This window comes from Tenrec ecaudatus, chromosome 10 (assembly GCF_050624435.1).
Source record: "Tenrec ecaudatus isolate mTenEca1 chromosome 10, mTenEca1.hap1, whole genome shotgun sequence".
Taxonomy (NCBI): Eukaryota; Metazoa; Chordata; class Mammalia; order Afrosoricida; family Tenrecidae; genus Tenrec; species Tenrec ecaudatus.
In genome coordinates this window covers 88,797,043-88,818,359 of record NC_134539.1, presented here as the reverse complement: position 1 = coordinate 88,818,359, position 21,317 = coordinate 88,797,043, and the positions used below count along the sequence as shown (strand labels likewise).

The 21,317-nt window shown below is 50.2% G+C and overlaps 1 protein-coding gene across 1 annotated transcript in view; it reads left to right on the top strand.

Moving 5' to 3' along the window:
• TOP3A (DNA topoisomerase III alpha) overlaps window positions 1-21,317 on the top strand; it is a 41,892-nt gene that overhangs the window by 13,313 nt on the left and 7,262 nt on the right. The window contains exons 2-16 of the mRNA XM_075560976.1: window positions 626-685; window positions 1,280-1,353; window positions 1,841-1,916; window positions 3,502-3,610; window positions 7,374-7,517; window positions 7,644-7,814; window positions 8,656-8,756; window positions 10,164-10,238; window positions 13,061-13,143; window positions 14,328-14,535; window positions 16,650-16,835; window positions 17,022-17,151; window positions 18,548-18,661; window positions 18,739-18,904; window positions 19,676-19,819. Coding sequence (XP_075417091.1) covers window positions 626-685; window positions 1,280-1,353; window positions 1,841-1,916; window positions 3,502-3,610; window positions 7,374-7,517; window positions 7,644-7,814; window positions 8,656-8,756; window positions 10,164-10,238; window positions 13,061-13,143; window positions 14,328-14,535; window positions 16,650-16,835; window positions 17,022-17,151; window positions 18,548-18,661; window positions 18,739-18,904; window positions 19,676-19,819 — 1,841 coding nt within the window. The remainder of the gene's footprint in view (window positions 1-625; window positions 686-1,279; window positions 1,354-1,840; window positions 1,917-3,501; window positions 3,611-7,373; window positions 7,518-7,643; window positions 7,815-8,655; window positions 8,757-10,163; window positions 10,239-13,060; window positions 13,144-14,327; window positions 14,536-16,649; window positions 16,836-17,021; window positions 17,152-18,547; window positions 18,662-18,738; window positions 18,905-19,675; window positions 19,820-21,317) is intronic.

Genomic DNA, 21,317 nt, shown 5'->3' with positions numbered 1-21,317 from the left:
AGGGCAGAGCCCCTGGTAAGGACCAGCATTCTCAGTTCAGAGTACTTGTGTCTGGAAGGAACAAGCCCATTGGGTGTAAATGGCCTCTGGCCTAACTGAGGGTGGTCAGGGTCTGTTCTGCTGGTCTCGTGAGCCAGAGCTCAGGTGTGTACTGTCAGGGCCTGATCCACGAGGGCGCAGCTCTAACCTTTGGCAGAACGAGCTGTCTAGGGAGAGGGTGGTACTGGCTACCGGGTGAATAAGGGTGGGGACTGGTCATCTTGTCTCCAGCCACCAGTGTGCTTTTATGATGGCAGGCCACTGTCTGGATCACATGCTGCTTGGAGAAGTTCCGGTGACCATGTCATGCCGGGCTAGCCCCCACTGTCTCCTCTCTCCCTGCTTTTGTTCATCTTTTTCTCAGTTCACTTCTCGGCCCTTTCCTGTGGAACGTGGGCTTTCAGGGCTATCGCTGTCTGTGTCTTTGGGTCTCTCTCTCGTGCCCTTATTATAGGGGCCTGTGGAGCCTGTAAGCCTAATCCACCAGTTTGCTGGCAGTGTCCTTTTTGTTGAGTCTTGAATATCCCCACTTACCAGGGTTTTGCTTAAATTTATAGGTTCTTTTTGTTTCTGTTGTGTTTTGTAGAGGGAAGGACTTTCTAAATTCAACAAAATCTATGAATTTGAATATCACCTGTTTGGGCAGGTAAGTGCTGAAGCATTTCTCAAATACAGTTGGTGTGTGCTTTCATATGCCATTTGTGTACTTCTTGTGGACATGTATCTGTAGCTAAGAAGGGCAGCTTTTTCCTATACCCATTACTACTGAGTTGATTTCAATTCACAGCCACCCTATGAACAGAATAAAACAGCCCCATAGGGCTTACAAGCTTGTAATCTTTACAGAAATAAACTGCCACATCGTCCCTCACAGAGAGGCTGGTGGGTTTGAAACACCAACCTTTTGGTTGACAGTCAAGCACTTTACCCACTGTGCTATCAGAGCTTCTTGATAATTTATAAGGAATCTTCTTTTTACTCAATATGGGTCTCTCTCAACTCTCTAACAAGAAACTAGTTATGTAACTGCAAACAGGAAATAGTTTGAGGAAAGTTTAAATGATAAGGAAGGTACTATGGTACTAGAGTGATCATTATATCCTGATAGACATTTTGGACTATGAAGCACCATATTTATTTATTGTTTGCTCCCAATCCCCAGTTTTTTGTTTGTTTCATTTCCTTCAGTGGCTTGGCAAGTTATCATTACTGAAAGAATAATTCCATTTTTGTTGTTCAGAATGTTACCATGGTAATGACCTCAGTTTCTGGACACTTGCTGGCTCATGATTTCCAAACGCCGTTTCGAAAATGGTTAGTATAATTCCTAAGGAAAGACATTTCTGACTATTCAAGGTAAGTTGTGAAATACTACAGGAATCTGCGCAGAATGATCTTTCTGTGAAACTTCTATTACCGAGATAGCCTAAGATCACCCGCTTCGTTGTGAATGTTCACCGCGTTCCCGGGTTGAGAAGCACTTTAAGTACTTCCCCAAAACAGTCGCACCTTTTTCAGGCAGCCACTGCACTGCAGATGTGCGTGAGAGAGTAGTGGAATTTCTTCTTTAGCACTTCCTATTAATCTTCCTGAGACAGTGGGAACTGCATTACAACGAGGGTCAGCCCTTGCCTTTAATCACCTGGCATTATCATGTGGGCTTTTTCTGTGGGGGATCCATGTACAAGCCCACCAAGCAGATGGCTCTCCCTAGATTGGACCACCCTCCTTCACGGACTGCAGGAGGAGCCGCTTTTCCCAAATTGTCTAACTCCTGGTGCTTATTTTGTTTGTTTTCTAGGCAAAGTTGCAATCCTCTTGTGCTCTTTGAAGCAGAAATTGAAAAATACTGCCCAGAGAATTTTGTGGACATCAAGGTAGAGTCTTTTGGAAAGGGGGTGGAACAATCACAAAACAGCCAACCTGTACTGTTTTCTATATTTTGAACCATTAGAATTGAGAAACAAGGTTTTCTCAATTGAGAAACGCAGGATTATAAGAGATTATTCTCATCCAGTTTTAAAATCCGGCTGTTAAAACTGAGCGATAGAGGGGTTGAATAGCTTTTCTATGAAGAGTAGTCGCTTAAAGATTTACTGGCCCACACCTCGCTCTAGTGAAGAGCCCGGGCAGTGCCGGCAGGGGTTTGGAAGGACTGTGGCACCCTGGGGCAGTCAGGGCGCCCCCAGGCCCTGCTAGCTGGGAAAACTCCAGATCGCATTCATCTGGGAGTTCATGTCTTTCGAACCAGGACTGAATCAGAATCAGGACCGTTGTAAGTGTAAGTTGAATCTTAGCTAGACAAGGGCTTCCAAAAGTTCGTGGAAGAGTTTCAGTATCTCTTAATTCCACTTTTCCATAAACATTTTTAAGCCCCCTCCTACATATTTGTCAGGAGGAATTATAAGTGGGTATCAGGGGAGTCTTAACTGTGCGTCGAGTGAGTTGTAAGACTGTGGTGTGTGAGTTACTAAGATGTATCAAGGGAGTCCTAAGTGTGTTAGAAATGAGCTGTGCATGTCGGGAGAGTTGTGAGCATGTGTCAGGGGAGAAGTTATAAGTGTGTGCCCAGGGAGAGTTAGTGTGTGTCAGAGCAGAGTTATAAACTTCTGTCAGGAAAGTTGTGTGTATCAAGGGAGCTATAAGCATGTATTGGAGATGACTTGTTATAAATGTATGGGGCAATTCTACATGTGTGTCAAGGGAGTGAAACGTGTGTGGCTGAGTTAGCAGTGTATGTCACAAGTGAGTTATTGTGTATGTGTGTGTGAGTGCTGGGAAGTTGTAAATGTGAGTTACAGGTGTGTTGGAGTTGGGTTGTAAATGTGTCAGGGGAAGTCATTTGTCTGTCCTAGGTGAGTTTGAAGCTTGTGCTAGGGAATGATAAGCATGGATCGGAGAGGAGTTGGAAAGATGCCTCTGGGGTGAGTTGTTAGTGTGTATGTGGGGGAGCGACAGGTGTCTGTCAGAGGTGAGTTAAAAGTGTGGTTGTGGGAGAGGCATAAATGTGGTTGAGTTACACATGTGTGTCTAGGGGTAGGAGTGCAAGGGTAGGAAACTTTTGAGACAGAAGAGCCAATTCTGTCTCAATGATTGAAGAATTATTCAGAAAGTCTAAAGTATTTTTTTTACAAACAAATGAAATCGCCATTATCTGAATTAGATCCTTTAAGTGAAACCATGGTATTTTCATTTTCAATTTGACCTCAGAGTCACATGTCCGTACCGAAAGAGTCCCATGTGGCTCAGGAGCCACAGCTTGCTGACCCCTGGTCTAGTGTGGTCTAAAGGAGAAGGCCTGCACTGGTGCCTCCATTGGCATTGCTGGCCGGAACCATTTCTCCACCCAAGTGGATATTCTCATAGTACCATGAATGGATGTTCAGTGTGATTCTTCCGTGCGAGGTGTCAAGTGCTCTACAGAGTCTGCTCTCACTGTTGTTTCCCCACCGTGAATTTCAGAACACGCTGGAGCGAGAGGCGCGCCAGTGCCAGGCTCTGGTGATCTGGACTGACTGCGATAGAGAAGGGGAGAATATTGGATTTGAGGTCATCCACGTTTGCAAGGCTGGTAGGTGATGCCATGTCCGGCTTTGTCCTTGAGATCACAAAGACGGCTCGTTCATCTGTATCTGTGTGCACACAGGACACTGCCAAGTTCTTCTGTGTGTGTCCTTCCCGTCTGAGTTGTTCCTCAGGTCTTGAGAGCGGGTCCATGGCCACCAACTGTCTGTTCTGACAAGTAGCTGAACCCCTGAAAGCTATGGCTTCCTTGTCTATAAAGCCTGGCTAGTCGGTCATGCTGCGATGAGGACAGACTTGTCATGTGGCAGAGCCAAGTGGATTGCCAGATGTATGGATTGTTATAAGAGCCGTAAGAACCCCCAATAGAATGATCTTTGAAAAATGTTTTAAAGTGTATGTCCCATATGTAAACTAGTATACGTATGCATAAATAAATATGTACGTGTGTGTGTATCTATACCAATAACCAGCTACCAGTGGCCCCATGTGTTACAGAGTACAGTCACTCCATAGAGTTCACTTGGCTGTAATCTCTATGGTAGCAGATTGCTAGGCCTTTATTTCCGGGCATCACTAGGTGGCTCCACACTGCCAACCTTTGGGGTCGTGGGTGTTTGTGCCACCCAAGCACCATTTACAAGGGTAAGCTAAAAAGTATAGTATGGCTGCTGGGCTCCAGTTCATACATGCACAGCCTTGATGCCCAACAAACCATCCCTAAACCTGTCTCTGGTCACTGGATGGCCACGGACAAGTTTGCAGGAGCACGCTGGTGTAAGTCTCATTAGAAGGACCTGCAATAGAAAAAGGCCAACCTGTGGAGAAACTCAAAAAGTGATGAAAACAGTAAATGTCATAAATATTTTAAATCTCTATAATTACTAAGTATAAGCAAAGATCCTATACTGTACAACTTCAAGTTTAAAATAAATACCTAATTATGGGAGGGAAAAAAAAGTCCAACCAGTGGCTTCCCAAGGGATCTGCAGGGCCAGTTAAATTCAAGGCAGAGAAGTCAGCCCAGTGGTTATGTCTGAATACTGGCTGGGAGGACCACAGGGGTCCTCTGAGTCGATTTTCTTCAGAGGGAGAGGATGGTCACGGGCTTAGTATCAAGAAGTTTAAGGACAATGAAAAGCTGCACTGGTGACAAAAGGGCCCAGGAAAGTTGCCCTGCGGAGATCTTTGCCACCACGATGACGACCTGCTCGTTCTTTGAGGACAGCTGTCCTGTGAAGATTTTGTTGGTAAACCTTGCCCCATCCATCCTGATGTTGTCACTTCAGCCTTTTTGGTGTCCCCCAAATTCAAAGAACATTTAGAAGGAACCTGATTTGTGTCTATGGAGGATTCTTTGACATGGCGTTTTGACATGGTGCAAATTGAAGAGCGTAGACTTATTTGGGGAAGGTGTAAAGAGATGGAAACACCATCTTCAGAAGTGGATAGGCCCAGATGAAAGATTTTTCCAGACATCCCCTCACAGAAGGGTCACAAAGAAGAGACGAGCCAGTCAGGGTGCAGCGTAGCACCGATGAAACACACAACCTTCCTCTAGTTTGTAATGCTTCCTCCCCCCCCCACACACACACACTATCATGATCCCAATTCTACCTTACAAACTTGGCTAGACCAGAGCATGTACATGGGTTCAGATAGCAACTGGAAACACAGGAATCCAAGACATATAAACCCCTTAGGACCAATAATAGGAGTAGCGATAACAAGAGGGGAAGAGAAAGGGGGAACCAATCACAATGATCTAAACCCCTCCCTGGGGAATGGACAACAAAAGTGGGTGAAGGGAGACAGTATAAGACATGACAAAATAATAAATTATCAAGGGTTCGTGAGGAAGGGGAAAAAATGAGCTGATAACAAGGGCTCAAGTAGAGGGGAAATGTTTTGAGAATGATGATGGCAACAAATGTACAAATGTGCTTGACACAATGGGTGTATGTATGGATTGTGATAAGAGTTGTATGAGCCCCCAATAAAATGATTATTTTTTAAAAATACCTTCCTAATAATAAGCCCTCGTGATCATACTGTATGCTTTGAACGGATCTGTCCAAGTGATCCCTTTGGAATTAAAAACAGCAACAAAGCACTCACCATAACTGTGAGCTGACCTCCCTGCGATGAGCTTAACTGGCCGAGCGACTGCCCACAAAAGGCAGGGTTTTGATTCAGACTTCTTTTGTCAGGTGCCCTAAAGAGCCTACGCTAAGTAAATTTCTGAGATCACCTGTCTTGCAGAGACACATGGAAGCGAATTTTATTTGAGAAAAATTTATGCCTGTATGAACTGGGGAAAGAAAAGTTTTGCCAAGGAACCATAGCTTCACAGTTTGATATTTTGTCTTAATAAAGGGTTCTCTGCCTTTGTAGCAGTACTTCTTGACGTATCATTTGTGCGTATGTACACGTGTGTTGCTTTGGTTGTTAGGCACCTTCACATGGGTTCCAGTCACAGCAGCACTGTGTGCAGCAGAACAAAGCCCTGCCTGAGCCCCTGGTTGCAGCCACCGTACGTTCCATGTCCTCCAGGAAGCCTTCCTCTTTTGCACCGACCTCCACTTTACCACGCATGATGTCCTTCTCCGGGGACTGGTTTCTCCCACAATGTGTCCAAACACATGAGACAAAGTCTCATTGTCCTTGGTTGTCAGTAGCGTTCCAACTGTGCTTCTTCCGGGGCGGAACCGTTTGTTCCGGCAGCCCACAGTACATGCAGATTTCTTTGCTCAACCACACTTGGAATGCGTCAGTTCTTTGGCCAACTTTCCTGTGCGTAATCGTTAAAAATACCATTGCTGCATTAGCCTCAGGGGACATGTTTTGCTCTAAATGTACATTGCATATGTTAAGTATAAGGAATCATCCAAAAGTGTTTTTGTTTGTGTTTTGCACATGTTCTTTGTGCCTTAATACTTGGGTGAATGTGGAGGGTTCTAACGGGTAACTTAGAGGAAGTGACAAGGAGGTGATACTGGCGTTCACATGGGGGTGGGTGCTGTTTCTCTTGAAGGTGTTTGTGTAAAATGCTGTGATGCTGCATTCTGAGGTTTTAACTAACGGTCAGAGTCACGGAAGGTGTGTTATCAGTCCGGGTAGACTAGAGAAATGAATTCATAGACACTCATGTGTGTAAGAGAGAGCTTCCTAGACAAGAGCAATTGCATATGGAGAAAACATCCCAGCCCGGTCCAGATCAAGCCCATAAGTCCAAAATTAGCCCATATGTCCGACCAGTCTATGATGTCCTCTTCAGACTCACAAAACACATGCAATGATGCCGAATGCAAGAAGATCACAGGCCAGTGGGTGGGAAGTCTTGTGAATCTGGCAGTGGAAGCACCTCTGTGCTCGCAGGGGTCACCACATGGCTCCTTCAACTGCAGGGCTCTTTCATAGCTCCATATGTCTTGTCCACATTGACAGGCTGGCCTCCACACCTTCACTCTGAAGTCTCAAATTGACAACAGATTGTGTAACTACCACAAAAGGACATGAGCATTCCCCACAGGACTCTTGATTGGCAAAGGTTTTCCTTTTCCCTAGAAGTATGAGAGCAGGTGAAACTGAGTCCCACAAGGCTCCCAGGAGAACTTTGATTCATCCCTGTTCTCTGACCACATTCTGTGTAGAAGACACAGTAGGATTTCCCTCTCAGACTATGCCATTAATTTAACCCTATCAGTAAAAAGGGTACCCGACACTTGCGGTGGAGGCAGAAAAGCGCGCCTTTTGCCCTGTTGTGCGGGGAGACAGTGTGGCTTGATTCTGACCCGGCTCTGTTCTTGCAGTGAAGCCCAGTCTGCCAGTGCTGAGAGCCCGTTTCTCTGAGATCACCCCACGTGCCATCAGAGTGGCCTGTGAGAACCTGACAGATCCAGACCAAAAAGTGAGCGATGCTGTTGACGTGAGGCAGGAGCTGGACCTACGGATTGGTGAGGGTCGCAGGACAGAGGCCCCCGCTGTGGTGAGGGCTGAGCTGTAGGGCTGATGGTGTTGTCTGCAGCCGACTCTGCCCTGACCATCTGTGTTGTCCTCCCTGTCTGCCTGCCTGCGTCCAGGCGCTGCCTTCACAAGATTCCAGACCCTGAGGCTTCAGAAGATATTCCCAGAGGTGCTGGCGGAGCAGCTCGTCAGTTACGGCAGCTGCCAATTCCCAACGCTGGGCTTTGTGGTGGAGCGCTTCAAAGCCATTCAGGCTTTTGTGCCAGAAACCTTCCACAGAATTAAAGGTAGGTGGAGCCCCATCACAGTACTAGGGAGGGGCCTTGCTTAAGGCCCTGTCTGAGCTCCTGCTGCCGCTCCCACAGAAGGACCTTAGTGGGACTGTAACTAGGAGAAATTTATGTTCCTCGTCATTCAGGAAGCTAGACGGCCAAATTCAGGGTGCCAGCTCTTGGGGCAGGCTTGTTGTCTGTCTGCCTCACTTTCTCTTCAGTTCTGTCCCTTTATGCTTTGGTGGTCTTCAGGTGGGCTGGCATGCATTGTCCACCTCCACTTCTCTCTGCCTAATCGGCTCATTTTGGATCTCAGATGTGATTGGCTTAAGACATACCCTACACTGATGGGGTTTCATTAACCAAGGGAACCCTATTCCCAAACTTTCCTACATTCACAGGTATGGGGGTTAGGGTTTACAACACATCTTGAGGGGACACAGTTCAATCCATTTCAGCCAAGGGCTAGGAATCACAGGCAGCGGGGAAGAGCCCAGCTCGAGTTCAGTGTGTGACTTGTGGTCTTGCCGCCCGCCCACATCGTACCCCCGTGGCATTCAGAATACACCGGAGGTTCCCTTAGCTGTCAAGGAACGTCTGCTTCCTGTTCCTTTGAATTCTGCTTACCGGCATTGGGTGGTTTGAACTGCCCATCTGCTCCATGGGAGAAAGAATCGGGCTTTGTCTCCTTGCTCCCATGCAGCTTTCCAGCCTCAGAAGCCTCAGGGAGCCACGCCGCTCTGTCCTGTGGGCCGGAGAGTCAGTGCGCTCGAGGGCAGCGGGTGGCTGCTTGCTGTGCTCTGACGGTCACGTCGCTTCTCTGAGCCCTGCTGCTCTGCTTGCTTCCCCTGTACAGTGACGCATGAGCACGACGACGGCACTGTGGAATTCAACTGGAAAAGGCACCGGCTCTTTAACCACACAGCTTGTCTCGTCCTCTACCAGCTGTGTATGGAGGTAAGACATGTTTTGGAATGCTCGGGATCCAGGGGAAAGCCTGCACCTGCCCCAGCTCCCCCTTGCTGTTGACAGACCAGGTCCTGTCCCCCTTTCCGCCTCACTGGTGCCTGTAAGTTTGCATCTCAGGCATCCGTGTTTGAGAACCAGTAAGGCTGGAACCCATGGAAACTGCATCCCAGATGGGAAAGGGAGAGGTCTGTCCCTGGCTGCACGCAATGCAGTTGTGAACTGATCGACCACAGTCTTCCTGACACCAGGATCACAGGCCAGACGCCTAGAGTGGAAGGAGGGTCTACTTCTCGTCGTCCAGAGAGACTACAAGCGTGAGGGTCACGTTTTTAATGAGTGCCCGGTGAGAGAGTGTGCCGTAGGGGGACACTGCCCTGAACAGGGCAGGTGAGGTCCCCACTCTTGTGTGAGGGAGAACAGGACACATGGGCATGTTCATTTCCTGCAGCGATGTGTGCCACACCAAACACCCAAACGACGCCCACTCCTGACCAGTCGATTCCTGTAAGACAGAGGAGAAATACCCCCCCTGTGGGTTTCCAAGACTGTACATCTCTGTGGGAACAGCCAGCTTCATCTTTCTCCTGTGGAGCTGCTAGTGGGTCTGAACTACTGACCTTGGGGCTAGCGGCCAAGCACCTAACCCATGCTATGCCACCTGGACTCCTGGATCAGTGCCACAAGGAAGTAGAACCAGCTGGGGGAGAGAACCGTGTGAGGGAGGAAGGGCAGGGGGGAGAGTCCTTAGATGAGGTGGTTATGGAAGGCTTCTCCCAGGGGCCGACACAGAGACAGAATGAGCCGAGAGAGGGTCTCGAGCAGGAGGGCTCATGGCAAGGCCGACAGCTGGCTTAGAGTCAGTGGTTACTTGGTGGCAATTCAACCCAGTGGCTGCACACTTTGATGATAAAATCAAGGCCTGACACCTTGGGGTTGACGAGGATTCCTGCGGCTAAAGCCTGATGTGTGATTGATGTGGTAAAGATAGCCACGGTTGCTGAGTACCGACTGTGCACCAGGCACACTTTGTTTTGACGTGCTGTTTTATGGCTGTGAGGCTGGCAGCAGTGTCTTTTGTGGAAGAAGAAGCTGGAGAGAGTGAAGAGCGCAGGCTGTCAACTCTCCTGCCCAGGCCCACGGACCATACTTCCAGCTGTGTGCTTCCCAGGCTTTGGAGGGGGAATGCACTGGCTTGTGGGCCTGGTTGCGGGGGGGGGGGGGGGGGGGGCTTGCCACCACACTGTTGGCTAAACACCTGTATCAGATTGGGGCCCTCCGCTAGCACCAGCTTACCTGTCATGCCAGTGCCATCTGGGGCGGAGCAGGGCAGCCCCAGGAAATCCGGGGCTGAGGAACAAGAAGTGGACCTGGTCTTCTCTCTGCCTGGCTTTCTAGGACCCTACTGCAACGGTGGTGGATGTCCGCTCCAAGCCGAAGAGTAAGTGGAGGCCTCAAGCTCTAGACACCGTGGTAGGTTCCAGGTGGATGGTCCCACTGTACAGTAGCATGGGCTTGGTGGTGTTGGGACAGGTTTCCCTGCACAGGGCTCAGGAAAGCCCTTGGGAAACGGGGGAGCCCGTGGCAGGATCTGCATGCTTATGATGCCGCTTTTCCATTTTCAAATTCAATAGCTTTATTCCATGACACTTGGAAAACAAAAACCGAAAGACAAACTGTTTACCACCTGACCATCTTCACATAATGACTGATGGACATCAGTGTCTGTCTTGTTACAGTGTGTTTTGTTGCTGAGAATATTCACAGAAAAATTCAGCAGTTTCTGCATGTACACTCAGTGACACTGACGACATCTTTGAGTTGTGTGACCTGTTCACCCTCCTTTTCTGAGTGGTTTGGGTCGTCTTGTCCCCTCGCCCCCCGCCCCCTTACAGTGAACTCACTGCCCACTACACTTCTATCTCACCTTTAGGTGGCTGTTGTCAGTTTTTTTGCATTGGGGTAGACCCTTCAAAGAGCGTAATGTATAAGACAGGTTTTTTTTACACGTTACACAAAACGATTGTGTGGTTTAAAGACCTTAGGGGCTAGTTTGGAATGAACATTTAAAGGTGATCTCAGGGCACTCATCTGAGGGGTGTGCTCACTCTTCATGCTCTAGAAAATCTGGGTTCCAGATGTGAGTTTGAAATTCTGGTTCACGTTTCCCCCCTTTTGGTCAGGATTATCTTATAGAATCTTTGGTCAAAATGTGTGGTAAATGTATCATCCTGTTTCTTAATATTTAATATTTTTGTTAGCATTCACCCAAACCTTTCATCCATCTTGCTGCATCATCTGTGTAAACATCATTTTGGATATCTGTTATGAAGCCTCCCTTAGAGTGAGGCTCCTCAGACTCTGAGCCCAGTGGAGCCGTCCCTGTGGAGCTCCAATCTGGGTCCGTCACATCAGAAACACCCCTTCCTGGCGCTGTTTTGCGGGAAAATTCTAGTTAACACTCTGCTCAGGGGCAGCTCTGGAAGGGGTGGGTCATGAGGAGAAAGTTACCGGGTGACCCTAGCGGAGACAGATGTGTTTGATCCTCCTGGTTAGAAAGGCGTTGACATCCAGGCCGCAGGGTTGTCGGAGTAGCAGCATGGGGAAAGGACTGCTGACCATCGCCCTGCTGGCCATGGAGAATGTCGCATAGGTGAGAGGGACATCCTGCCTGAACGCCATGTAGCACCATCGCTCTGCTGAAGTAGAGTCAATCCAGTGGTGTGTTCAGGAGAACGAGGCCATAGGACCCTAATGGGCAGGTGTACTGACTTCCAGGAGGGAGGGGGGAACTGTATAAAAAACCCTTGAATCAAGCAGGCCCATGGTGTCAGGGGCAGAGTACACAGCTGGTGCTGATGGACTCCTTTCCCCCTCCCCCCACCCCACACCCCACCCCCGTGTGCTTTCCTGGGCTGCGATCAGGCTGCTGGGCTCCTGCCACAGGTGTGAGTCCACAGACTTTGACCGAGCTGCTGCCTGTAGGCTCTGTGCCAGGTTGTGCAGCTGTAGTTACACACTGGTATGGACACTAGGACAGGTTCGCAGTGCTGCCTGCACTCCTGGTGTGAGGAGCCGGGCACGGCATTGGACGGGCAAGGACCAAGGGGGTATTTCTCAGAAATGGCACTTGCACTTACCCGGTTGAATCCCTGGTACCCCCTGAAAGGTCCACACTGTGCCTCTCCTTGGGCAGGAAGGGGAATAGGACTTAGAATTAGCTGTTAGTCAAACTTCCTTCTGCTCCAGACTCCAGTGCCCACCCTGCTTGTCCCTTTGTATGCTGGAGGTCCCTGTGAGGTGGGGACAGTCTCCTGTGGACACATGGATCTAGGGTAGAACCGGGGTGGTTCTGACCCGTGAGCCCAGCTGGTGGGTCAGTGAAATGTTTAAGTTTCTGGTCTCCAGTCCTGGTTTTTTTTTAAGTTGGCTGGTTTGTTGTGGACCTGGGACTCTGGATGTTAGGGAGCATCCCTGTGCTGATGGTGGGCAGCCAGGTTTGGAGACCCTGCCTTCTAGCTTTTTCCCCCATGCTTGCCTGTGAAAACCACCCTCCACAGTGGTCGTGATGTTAAGTGACGTGAGTCGGTGCCGACCCATAGCAACCCTGTGTACGAGAGGACACAACACTGCCCGGTCCTGCTCCTTCCTCACAGTTGTCCTGGGCTGGAGCCCATCCTGACAGCCTTATGCCAGGCCACCTCATCAAGGGCCTTCCTCTTTTCCTCTGCCCTCAACCAAGTGTGATGCCCTTCTAACAAAGCCCGCTCCCTTCCCTGGCGAGTGATGAAGTCTAGCTTGGAATCAGGAGTCTGTATTTTTCAGATTTGCCCAGTTTGGGACATACAGTGGCTCATTAATCCTGCCCCTGAGGAAGCCCAGGGCCTGAGCATGTGCTGACTCGTTCGGGCCCACACTGGGACACTGTGAGAATTGCTGCTGTGTAGTAAATTAGCACTTCTGTATTTATCAGTGCGTAATTCCAAATCACGTGAAAGTATGAGGGGCCATGGTGGTTAAACATATAAGTCATTACCATGTTGAGCCAAAGGCTGGGACTGCCTGGGAGTTCGGCAGGGTGCAGAAAGCAGAGGACGTGGCTCTCCAGCGAGGCAGGCTTTGCCCCTTTTCTACTAGTCATCCCATGTCACTGCCATTGAGGACAGCCGGTCTTTCCCCCACATGACAGCATCCTCCAGAGTGACAGGAGCAGAGTATGTTCTGGAAGACGAGACCGTGTTATTCAGGGCCCTGTGAGCACCTCACCCTAATGCACCTGTTGTCTCACGTCGCAGGAGCTCGAGAAGCTGGCTTCACGCAAACTGAGAATAAACGCGAAAGAAACCATGAGGCTTGCCGAAAGGCTCTACACTAAAGGGTAAATGCGCGGGATTAGGGTGGAGGTTTGGGCATCTTCAGGGTGGACCCTTTTAGAAATAGAGCTTCGCAGGGAAGTACCAATGGTCTAGAGAGGTGGTCCTGCCCCTGAAGGAGGAGCCCTGTTGGCACTGTTGAGGACGCGGTCGGCTGGCAGAGCTGGCGGTTCAATGCTATCAGCCACTCCTAGGAGAAAGGTGAAGCTACCTGCCCCTGCAGGTTCTGTTAGGGTCGCTGCTAGCTGGGATCTACCCAGTGATCTTGTCTGGCTGGAAAAAGATACTCAGAATCAGTGTTTCCCAAACTAAGAGCCCCCAGGGTAAATGAATCCTATTACACACACACAGCCGCCGCCACAGCACCTCCCGGGGCCCAGCAGGAAGCAGGGGCCCCTCTCAGTGCTGTAGGATCGTGGCAAAGCATCCCTTCCATAGGGTTGTGAGTGCTCCAGCTGCACCCCCCACGTGACCAGGCACCTGCGCCATGGAGAGGCACTCCCGTGTCAGTGTAAGTCCCACATGGGGCGTTCCGAACTTTGATGTGAAAAAGACTGGCCTCTATAGTCACTGCACATTTGTAACATCTGTCGGCTGTTTGGCCGTGACTCCCGTTGTTAGTTGCGTCAAGGTAAAGATGTGCATGTGGCGCTGCCGTCACCCCAGTCTCTGCCAATGGGTCCTGTGCCCCCACCAGGGCCTCAGCTCGGTATCTCCATGTGGTGACCCAGGTGGCTGTGTCAGATGGGCCTTTTCAGAAGTCAGCTGACCTTGGGGTCTAGCTGAACTGTTTACAAACCACAACATGACCCTGCCGTTTCTTTTTATTCCTTCTGTTTGCCTTTTTGTTATTATCATCGACTGGGGGGTGACATTTCTGATCGTTAACTGTATTCCAGCGTCTAAACTAATCAAGCCTCGCATCAGCTCGCTCCTCCCACTCCTTGATTTCCCTTCTTCCTCATGGGGATCTCCATTTTCTACTGCCCCACGGCAACACCGTCAACTGTCCCTGTGTTCACTCCTTGCCCTCCCCACTTGGGCAGACGCCATAGCTTCTGCCCTTGGGTGTGAATGGATCTTGTGCATACTTTAGTTTTCCCTACAACAGTGGTCGCCAAAAATCCCTGTCCTTTCTGACTGGCTCTGATCACTCAGCATCTCGTTCTTTCTGCTTGCCCTTGCTCAGGTACATCAGCTATCCTCGAACGGAAACAAACATCTTCCCCAAAGACCTCAACCTGATGGTGCTGGTGGAGCAGCAGGTCCCAGATCCTCGATGGGGGGCCTTCGCCCAGAGCATTCTAGATCGAGGTGGCCCTACGCCCCGCAACGGGAATAAGTCCGACCAAGCCCACCCTCCCATTCACCCCACCAAATACACCAGCAGCCTGCAGGTTAGTTCCTAAGTGCACTCCTGCCATCACAGTCGTAGGGGCTGAATTTACTCTCGGGGCGCCTGTTTTGGGGAATAAATGATTTTGAAATTCTTCTTCCCTATCAGGAGTCAGTGTCACAGACTCTGCGCAGCCTCCCTGACCACTTTGTCAGGCGCTCTAGCTTCTTCCCTGACCGGCCACACACAGACTGGCCTCTGCCCTTGTGAAGCCCTCCACTTAACTGTCTTGCCCTCACTCGCTGTCATTCTGCCCTACCTTCACCCATATCCACTACCCACACACTCACCACACCTACTGCCATGCCCACACCCACCACCATGCTTACCATCCTTACCACCCCAACGCCCACTGTGCCCACACCCATGCCCATCTTAACCTCCCTGCCGGTAACCCCGAGTGTGGCTCAGGGTCAGTGTTAACTGTCAGAAGCGGTCACCCCGAGCCTCACTCGGGATTACACTGCAGAGAAGTCCCTTATCTCTCCCTGGTCCAGCGGTGTCCTCCGCTGTGATCACAGAGCGAGCTGACTTCCTCGTTCTGTTCAGTTCTGTTCTCTGCACGGGGGCAGAACTGGGTGGGGAAATTCAAAACTGCAAGTCTAAAAGACACACACACACTCACAGAGTGATACAGTATAACCTGTGAGGATTACATTGCATCAAAGCAAATCACCTCAGATTTGTCCCTAGATCAGTCTCCAGTGCCCTGCCTGCCCTTTTACTGTCACTTGGAAAATTTTTTGCCTGGAAATTTTTTGTCCATGACATAAAAAAAGTGTCACTTTAGCACAAAAGGAGTTTTAGACCAGATAAATGACAGCGACAGTAACTTAGAATTACTCGCAGGATTGTGTATTAAAGTTTTATATACCTGGAATGTCTACTAGAGAGATTAAAGTGAGTAATTTATTAAGAATCACAGGCCTACAATATAAAACAATATGCAAAGTTTATGCAAAACAGTGTTTCGCTTTGGGTACAAAATTACTAACATAATTAGACCGCCAGGGAGGTTAAGCCCTTTCCCACACAGAACTGGATTGCCTTGCTAGTGAAAAGAATAGAATCCTGTCCATCAGTCAGAGTGTCTATCTCCCTATCTGTCTTGAAACTTTGATTCGCTCTCCTTGCAGGATCTTCACACTTAGCTGTTCCTAAGTGTTGCACAGCTTTTCGTCTTATTTCCCAGCAGGGAGTGGGCTTCCTGAGGGCAGGGCTGTTTAAGTTGTACAGCTGAATGCTCAGTGCAAAGCTCAGTACGTTTGCCGGTGTTTTCCCTGTAACCGTGTGGCTGGCTTCCCATTCTTCTCAAAGTGAGATGTGCTCATGTTAGGAAGTATGGGAGAAAACCCATGTCTCCGATCCCACCCTGAACATGCACGGCCTTGGTTCTGTGCATGTGTAGAATATTTTTATTGTAAAAGATGAACCTCACATAACTTTAGAAACGGCTTTCTATTTTATGACATTACTTTTTCCCCCCTGTTTTATCTCACAAGCATCTTCCCCTAGGCTGAAATAGTCTTTAAAAGTGGGATTTTTAATGATTACCTAATGTTTTATTTTGCTAAATCTGTTTTTGATATTTGGGTGTTTATAATTATTTAATACCTAAGATACTAGAGTTAGCATCTTTGTACATAAATATGTGTGCCGGTCTCTCATTATCTCCTTGGAATAAACTATTAGAGGGAGAATGATGGGCCGTCATTTGGAGTTGCCCCACCAAATCTCTGATTATTTGACCCACAGAAACTCACCCAAGGGAGAACTGTTTGCTTGTGTTCAGAAACCCTCGCACTCACACCACCACGGTGGTGCTAAGTTGTCCTCAGGCCGCCTGCCATTGAGTGTGCTGTAGGTTAGGGAGTCCCTTGCCAATTTGTTCTGCTTGGATCGGCTTTTCTGTTCGCATTGAGTTTTTATCACAAGTGATCCTGTGCAGGTCTTGGCCCGATTCGAATTGTGGAATCCCACAACCTGAGCTCACAGGCACCAGAGATGTGCCCTCCCTGGGTTAGAACTGGCTGAAAGGGACTCGGCCCAGGTTTCGCCAACACCTTGAGAGCTGAGCTTTTTGGTGAGCTTTTCAGACTCTGTTTTTCTTCAAAGGGAGATGAGCAGCGGCTGTATGAGTTCATTGTTCGCCATTTCCTCGCTTGCTGCTCCCAGGACGCCCAGGGGCAGGAGACGACCGTAGAGATTGACATCGCTCAGGAGCGCTTTGTGGCCCATGGCCTCATGGTTCTGGCCCGGAACTACCTGGACGTGTATCCCTACGATCACTGGAGTGACAAGGTGAAGAATCAGTTGCGGCAAAGGGCAGAGTGCTTGGCCCCAAGGGCCTCAGGAAGCAGGGAGACAGTTTTGTTCCCAGCCCCGGTGCCGTCCGATGGAGCAGAACGGTACTCTTTGAGATGCGGGTGTCTTTTCCTGAGCCCGGTGGCAGCATGATCTGACGGAAGCTTCTGCTGCTCTCTGCAGACTATCCCTGTCTATGAGAGAGGCTCCCGCTTCCAGCCCAGCACTGTGGAGATGGTGGACGGGGAGACAAGCCCACCGCAGCTGCTCACCGAAGCCGACCTCATTGCCCTCATGGAAAAGCATGGCATTGGTCAGTACCTTGGGGCCGTGGGAATGACCATCTGTGTGTCTCATGTCATCACACCAATCCTCGGGAGGAAGCCTGGGCTTTCTGCTCCTGTCAACGGAGACAGCCTTGGACGCCCACGGGGGGGGGGGGGTGGCTGTGAGTAATGCGAGGTGACGAACTCACCCTTGGTCATCAGGTTTGGGAGCTGTAGAAGCCTGGGTCTGACAGCACCACAGTCAGCGATTTCAGCCTGAGCTTGAGCACCTGACCCGGTGGACAGCAGAGCTTCATGTGTCACAGATGTATGTGACCATCACCATAAAGAAACCATGTCCCTGTGCCATTCCCCGTTTCCCTCCTACACCCTCCAAGTCCCTGCAGCCAGCCAGCTGCCTTCTGTCTGGTTTTGCCTATTCCGAGGATTTCACACACATGGACTCACACAATAGGCAGCCTTTTGTGGCTGGCTTCTTCCACGGCTCATCCACGTAGTCGGTGTGTCAGAACTTCCTTCTCAGGTGGAGCGATAGTCCACTGCGTAGAAAGACCACAGCTTACTTGCCCATTCATTAGTAGATGGACGTCCAGGTGGTTCCCACTCTGTGGCTAATATGATAGGGTTGCTGTGAACATTCATATGTACTGTTTTATTGAACACCTGCTGTTAGTTCTCTGGGTATAAACCCAGGAGTAGAATTGCTAGGTCGTACATCAACTGGATGTTGAACTTTCTGAGTTTTCCAAAGTCAGCGATACCTGCAGTCCACCTGCAGTGGTTGAGAGTTTTGGTGTCTTCACATCTTCACCAGCACTTGTTAGTTGACTTTTCGACACTAGCCCTCCAGTAGATACGAAGGGTATCTCATTGGATCTTGATTGCGTTTCCCTAATGGCAGGCTAATAGTAAAAAGAGCTCTCTGACCATAGCCAAGGCCAGGGATCCTCAAACTATGGCCGCGGGCCACATGCAGCCCACCGGCTGTTTTTGCCCTATTTGGTTTTTTTTTTACTTCAAAATAAAATATGTGCCGTGTGCATAGTTTTTTTAAAAAACTATAGTCCGGCCCCCCAACGAGTCTGAGGGACAGTGAACTGGCCCCCTGTTTAAAAAGTTTGAGGACCCCTGGCCTAAGGGATGGGCCGGGGAATGTTGTAGTCATGTCTGTGAGTTGATGTGGGCTGCAACCCAGGCTCTGTGACAGGATTGGGAGGAGGGATCAGAGGGAGACCAGGATGGGAGCAAGCGGGTATGGAAGCGTGTGTGCGCGCGCACAGGAGAGGCACGGCTGCTCTGTGATTCCTTGGTGGACTCTGAACAGGGCATGACTGGAGGGGAAGGGCCCCTTGTGAGTGAGGAGCCACGGTCCACTCAGCCATGCCTGTCTTGACCTCAGAGTAACCGAGCAATGACTTTCAGGTACTGATGCCACCCACGCAGAGCACATTGAGACCATCAAAGCCCGCATGTACGTGGGGCTCACGGCAGACAAGCGGTTTCTCCCGGGGCACCTGGGAATGGGGCTTGTGGAAGGTAAGTGGGACAGGGCCACAGCCCCAGGAAGAGGAGCTCATGGCCTGGGGGTCCTCACCGCGGTGTTCTCCTTACAGGCTACGACTCCATGGGCTATCAGATGTCTAAGCCGGACCTCCGGGCCGAGCTGGAAGCTGACCTGAAGCTGATCTGTGAGGGCAAGAAAGACAAATCTGTGGTTCTGAGAGAGCAAGTCCAGAAATACAAGCAGGTGTTCATTGAGGCAGTGGCGAAAGCTAAGAAGTGAGTTCTGGAACCTGGTCTCTCCCAGAGGTCACTGAGTGGGCCTTGGTGACTAATAGCCCTAATACGTTTGAGGGGCATGATTCAGCAGAAAAAATGTGGTGTCATTCTTTGTATCCTGTGTGCTTTGGGGTGCTGAGCCACTGCCAGATGACCTCACCCTCACCACTGACTTCCTACCTGGGCCTGGGGTACGGTGTTCACTGACCCTGAACCTGCCTCCTCCGGGTTCTGTCTTTTCCTTCCACAGAGCTCTTGTCAGTTTAGAAACCTGGCCCCATTACACTGAGCTGTTTGCTGTAGAAATGCCCTTCTACGATGCCTCCACACTCTTGCTCATCAGCAAACCCAGGCCCTGGTGTGTGACTGCTTTTTCTCTGGAGGACAGGGTGTGCTGATTTAACAGGCAGCATGTGCCACTTTTATTAGAAGTGACCTGTTGTCTGTCCCACACCAATTCTGGAAAGACGTTGGCTGGTTGAAGCTGCCACCAAACAGACACCTCTGAGGGGAGTGCACAGCACTTGCCACTCCATTTGTTTAAGTGTGCAGTAGTGACAGAGCAGAGGAGGGCAGCCACTGCTTTATCTGCCAGTAGCTGAGTTCCTTCCCGGATTGCCCGGGAGCTGAGACTTGGGAAGTCAGGACCAGGTGGGTGTCCAGCCCTCTCTCTGCTCCCATCCTCTGTCTGATCTGTGGCCGCACCAGCTGTCTGGATCCGGAGGTCCCGTGCGTGCAGTGTCCAGAATGCCTCCTGGCCTTTTTCCACAGGCTGGACGAGGCCTTGTCCCAGTACTTTGGGGAAGGAGCCCAGCTGACCCAGCAGGAGGAGATCTACCCTGCCATGCCGGAACCCATCAGGAAATGTCCTCAGTGCAACAAGGACATGGTGCTCAAGACCAGGAAGAATGGCGGGTCAGTGCCCCGTGTCTGCTCCTCTGTCCCCCGCCCATGCTGTGTTTATCACACAGCTGAGAGGCCCCAGCCTTCTCATTATGTGTCACTGTGCAAACGCAGGCCTTCTCTAGTCTTGGGAGAGATGATGGGAACCAGCTGGGACCAGATGCTCACGCGTGGAATTCTGTGAGAGTTTGAGGAAGTGGGCTGGGGATGGGTGATGTTCCCCAGGGACAGGATGCCCTTCACCCAGTTGTGCAAACTGAGGCGCATGGCCTTTGGGACCAGATAGGGCTGGATTCAAGTACATTCCTACTGCGTGTGAGGTTTGTGACTCTAGCAGGCTGCGTGGCTCCTCTGAGATCCAGCTCTCCTTCCACAAAGGAAGGGCAGTAATTATACCCATAGCGCTGGCCAGCAGTGAAGGAAGGGGCCAGGGACCTAGCACAGTGCCTGCTATAGGGTGGGCAGTCAACACATAATAGTCTTTCTCCCATCTGGCCTTGGGTCTGAAATCTCAGGTCCCTTGTGATGGTCAGTGTAGGAGTTTATCCCAAGAATCAGGTTAGCCAAGGAGACCCCTCTCAGTGCCCAGCCCCTGGAGGAAGTGCCCAGGGAAAGGCCTGTTCAGGAGCAGGCAGCCATGCTTGTCAATTCCATTTGTGGCTGGTATGGTGCCAGGTGCTTCAGTACGTTGTCTCATCCTAGCCTGACAGCTGCCCAGCAGTGTGTGCACCCGGTGGGGGGGGACCTTTGGTGGCTTGTTTCAGGGCCACATAGCCTTACTTAGTAAGCACTAAAAGTAGAATTCTTCACTGCCTCTTTTGCTAATTTTTTTTTTCAAGGGCGAAAATAGACTTTAGTAACATTTAGGAAAACCCATCCCTGGCCCTTAAAATCCTCATCCCCCTCACAGCCCCCTAAATCTAGGTAAAGGAAGCTGAGTGTGAGCGGCCCCTGAAGGCTAAGTACCCCCCATCCCCAAGGCACAGAGCACATGGCCTGGGAGTGTCACTGTTTCTTAGGGCTTGGCCACCATTGACCATGCTTCTCTCTCGACCCTGCCGGCCTCCGGTACCACCGCACTGCCTTTTAGCTGCTGGAAGTCCGGAACGAAGAGCAGGGTTTCTTCACTCAGGTCTCCAGGCCTGTAGCTGGTGACAGCTGGAAGAAAGCAGACGCAGCAGGGATCGCTGGCAGCCACCACGGGTCTTTGGTGTGTTTTGGAACTTTGGGTTGTGAGTTACGTGGGGGTTTACACATCAGATCATCATTGTTGGTATTCAACAGCTTTGTCGAGCACCCAGTCTTGCCCTGTTTCTCGCTCGCTCGCGCCTCTCTCCCTCTCTGCCCATCTCCCTCTTGTAGCTTATTCTCTCCTCCACCTAAGTTAACACCTGTCTTCTCTCCAGCCTGTTACTTCCCCTTCCCTCCCTGCACCTTTCACCCCTGGTCACCATCCCATTGGGCTTCTTTTGGTATGAAAACCTTTTCTTGGTTTTTGTTTTGTTTCGTT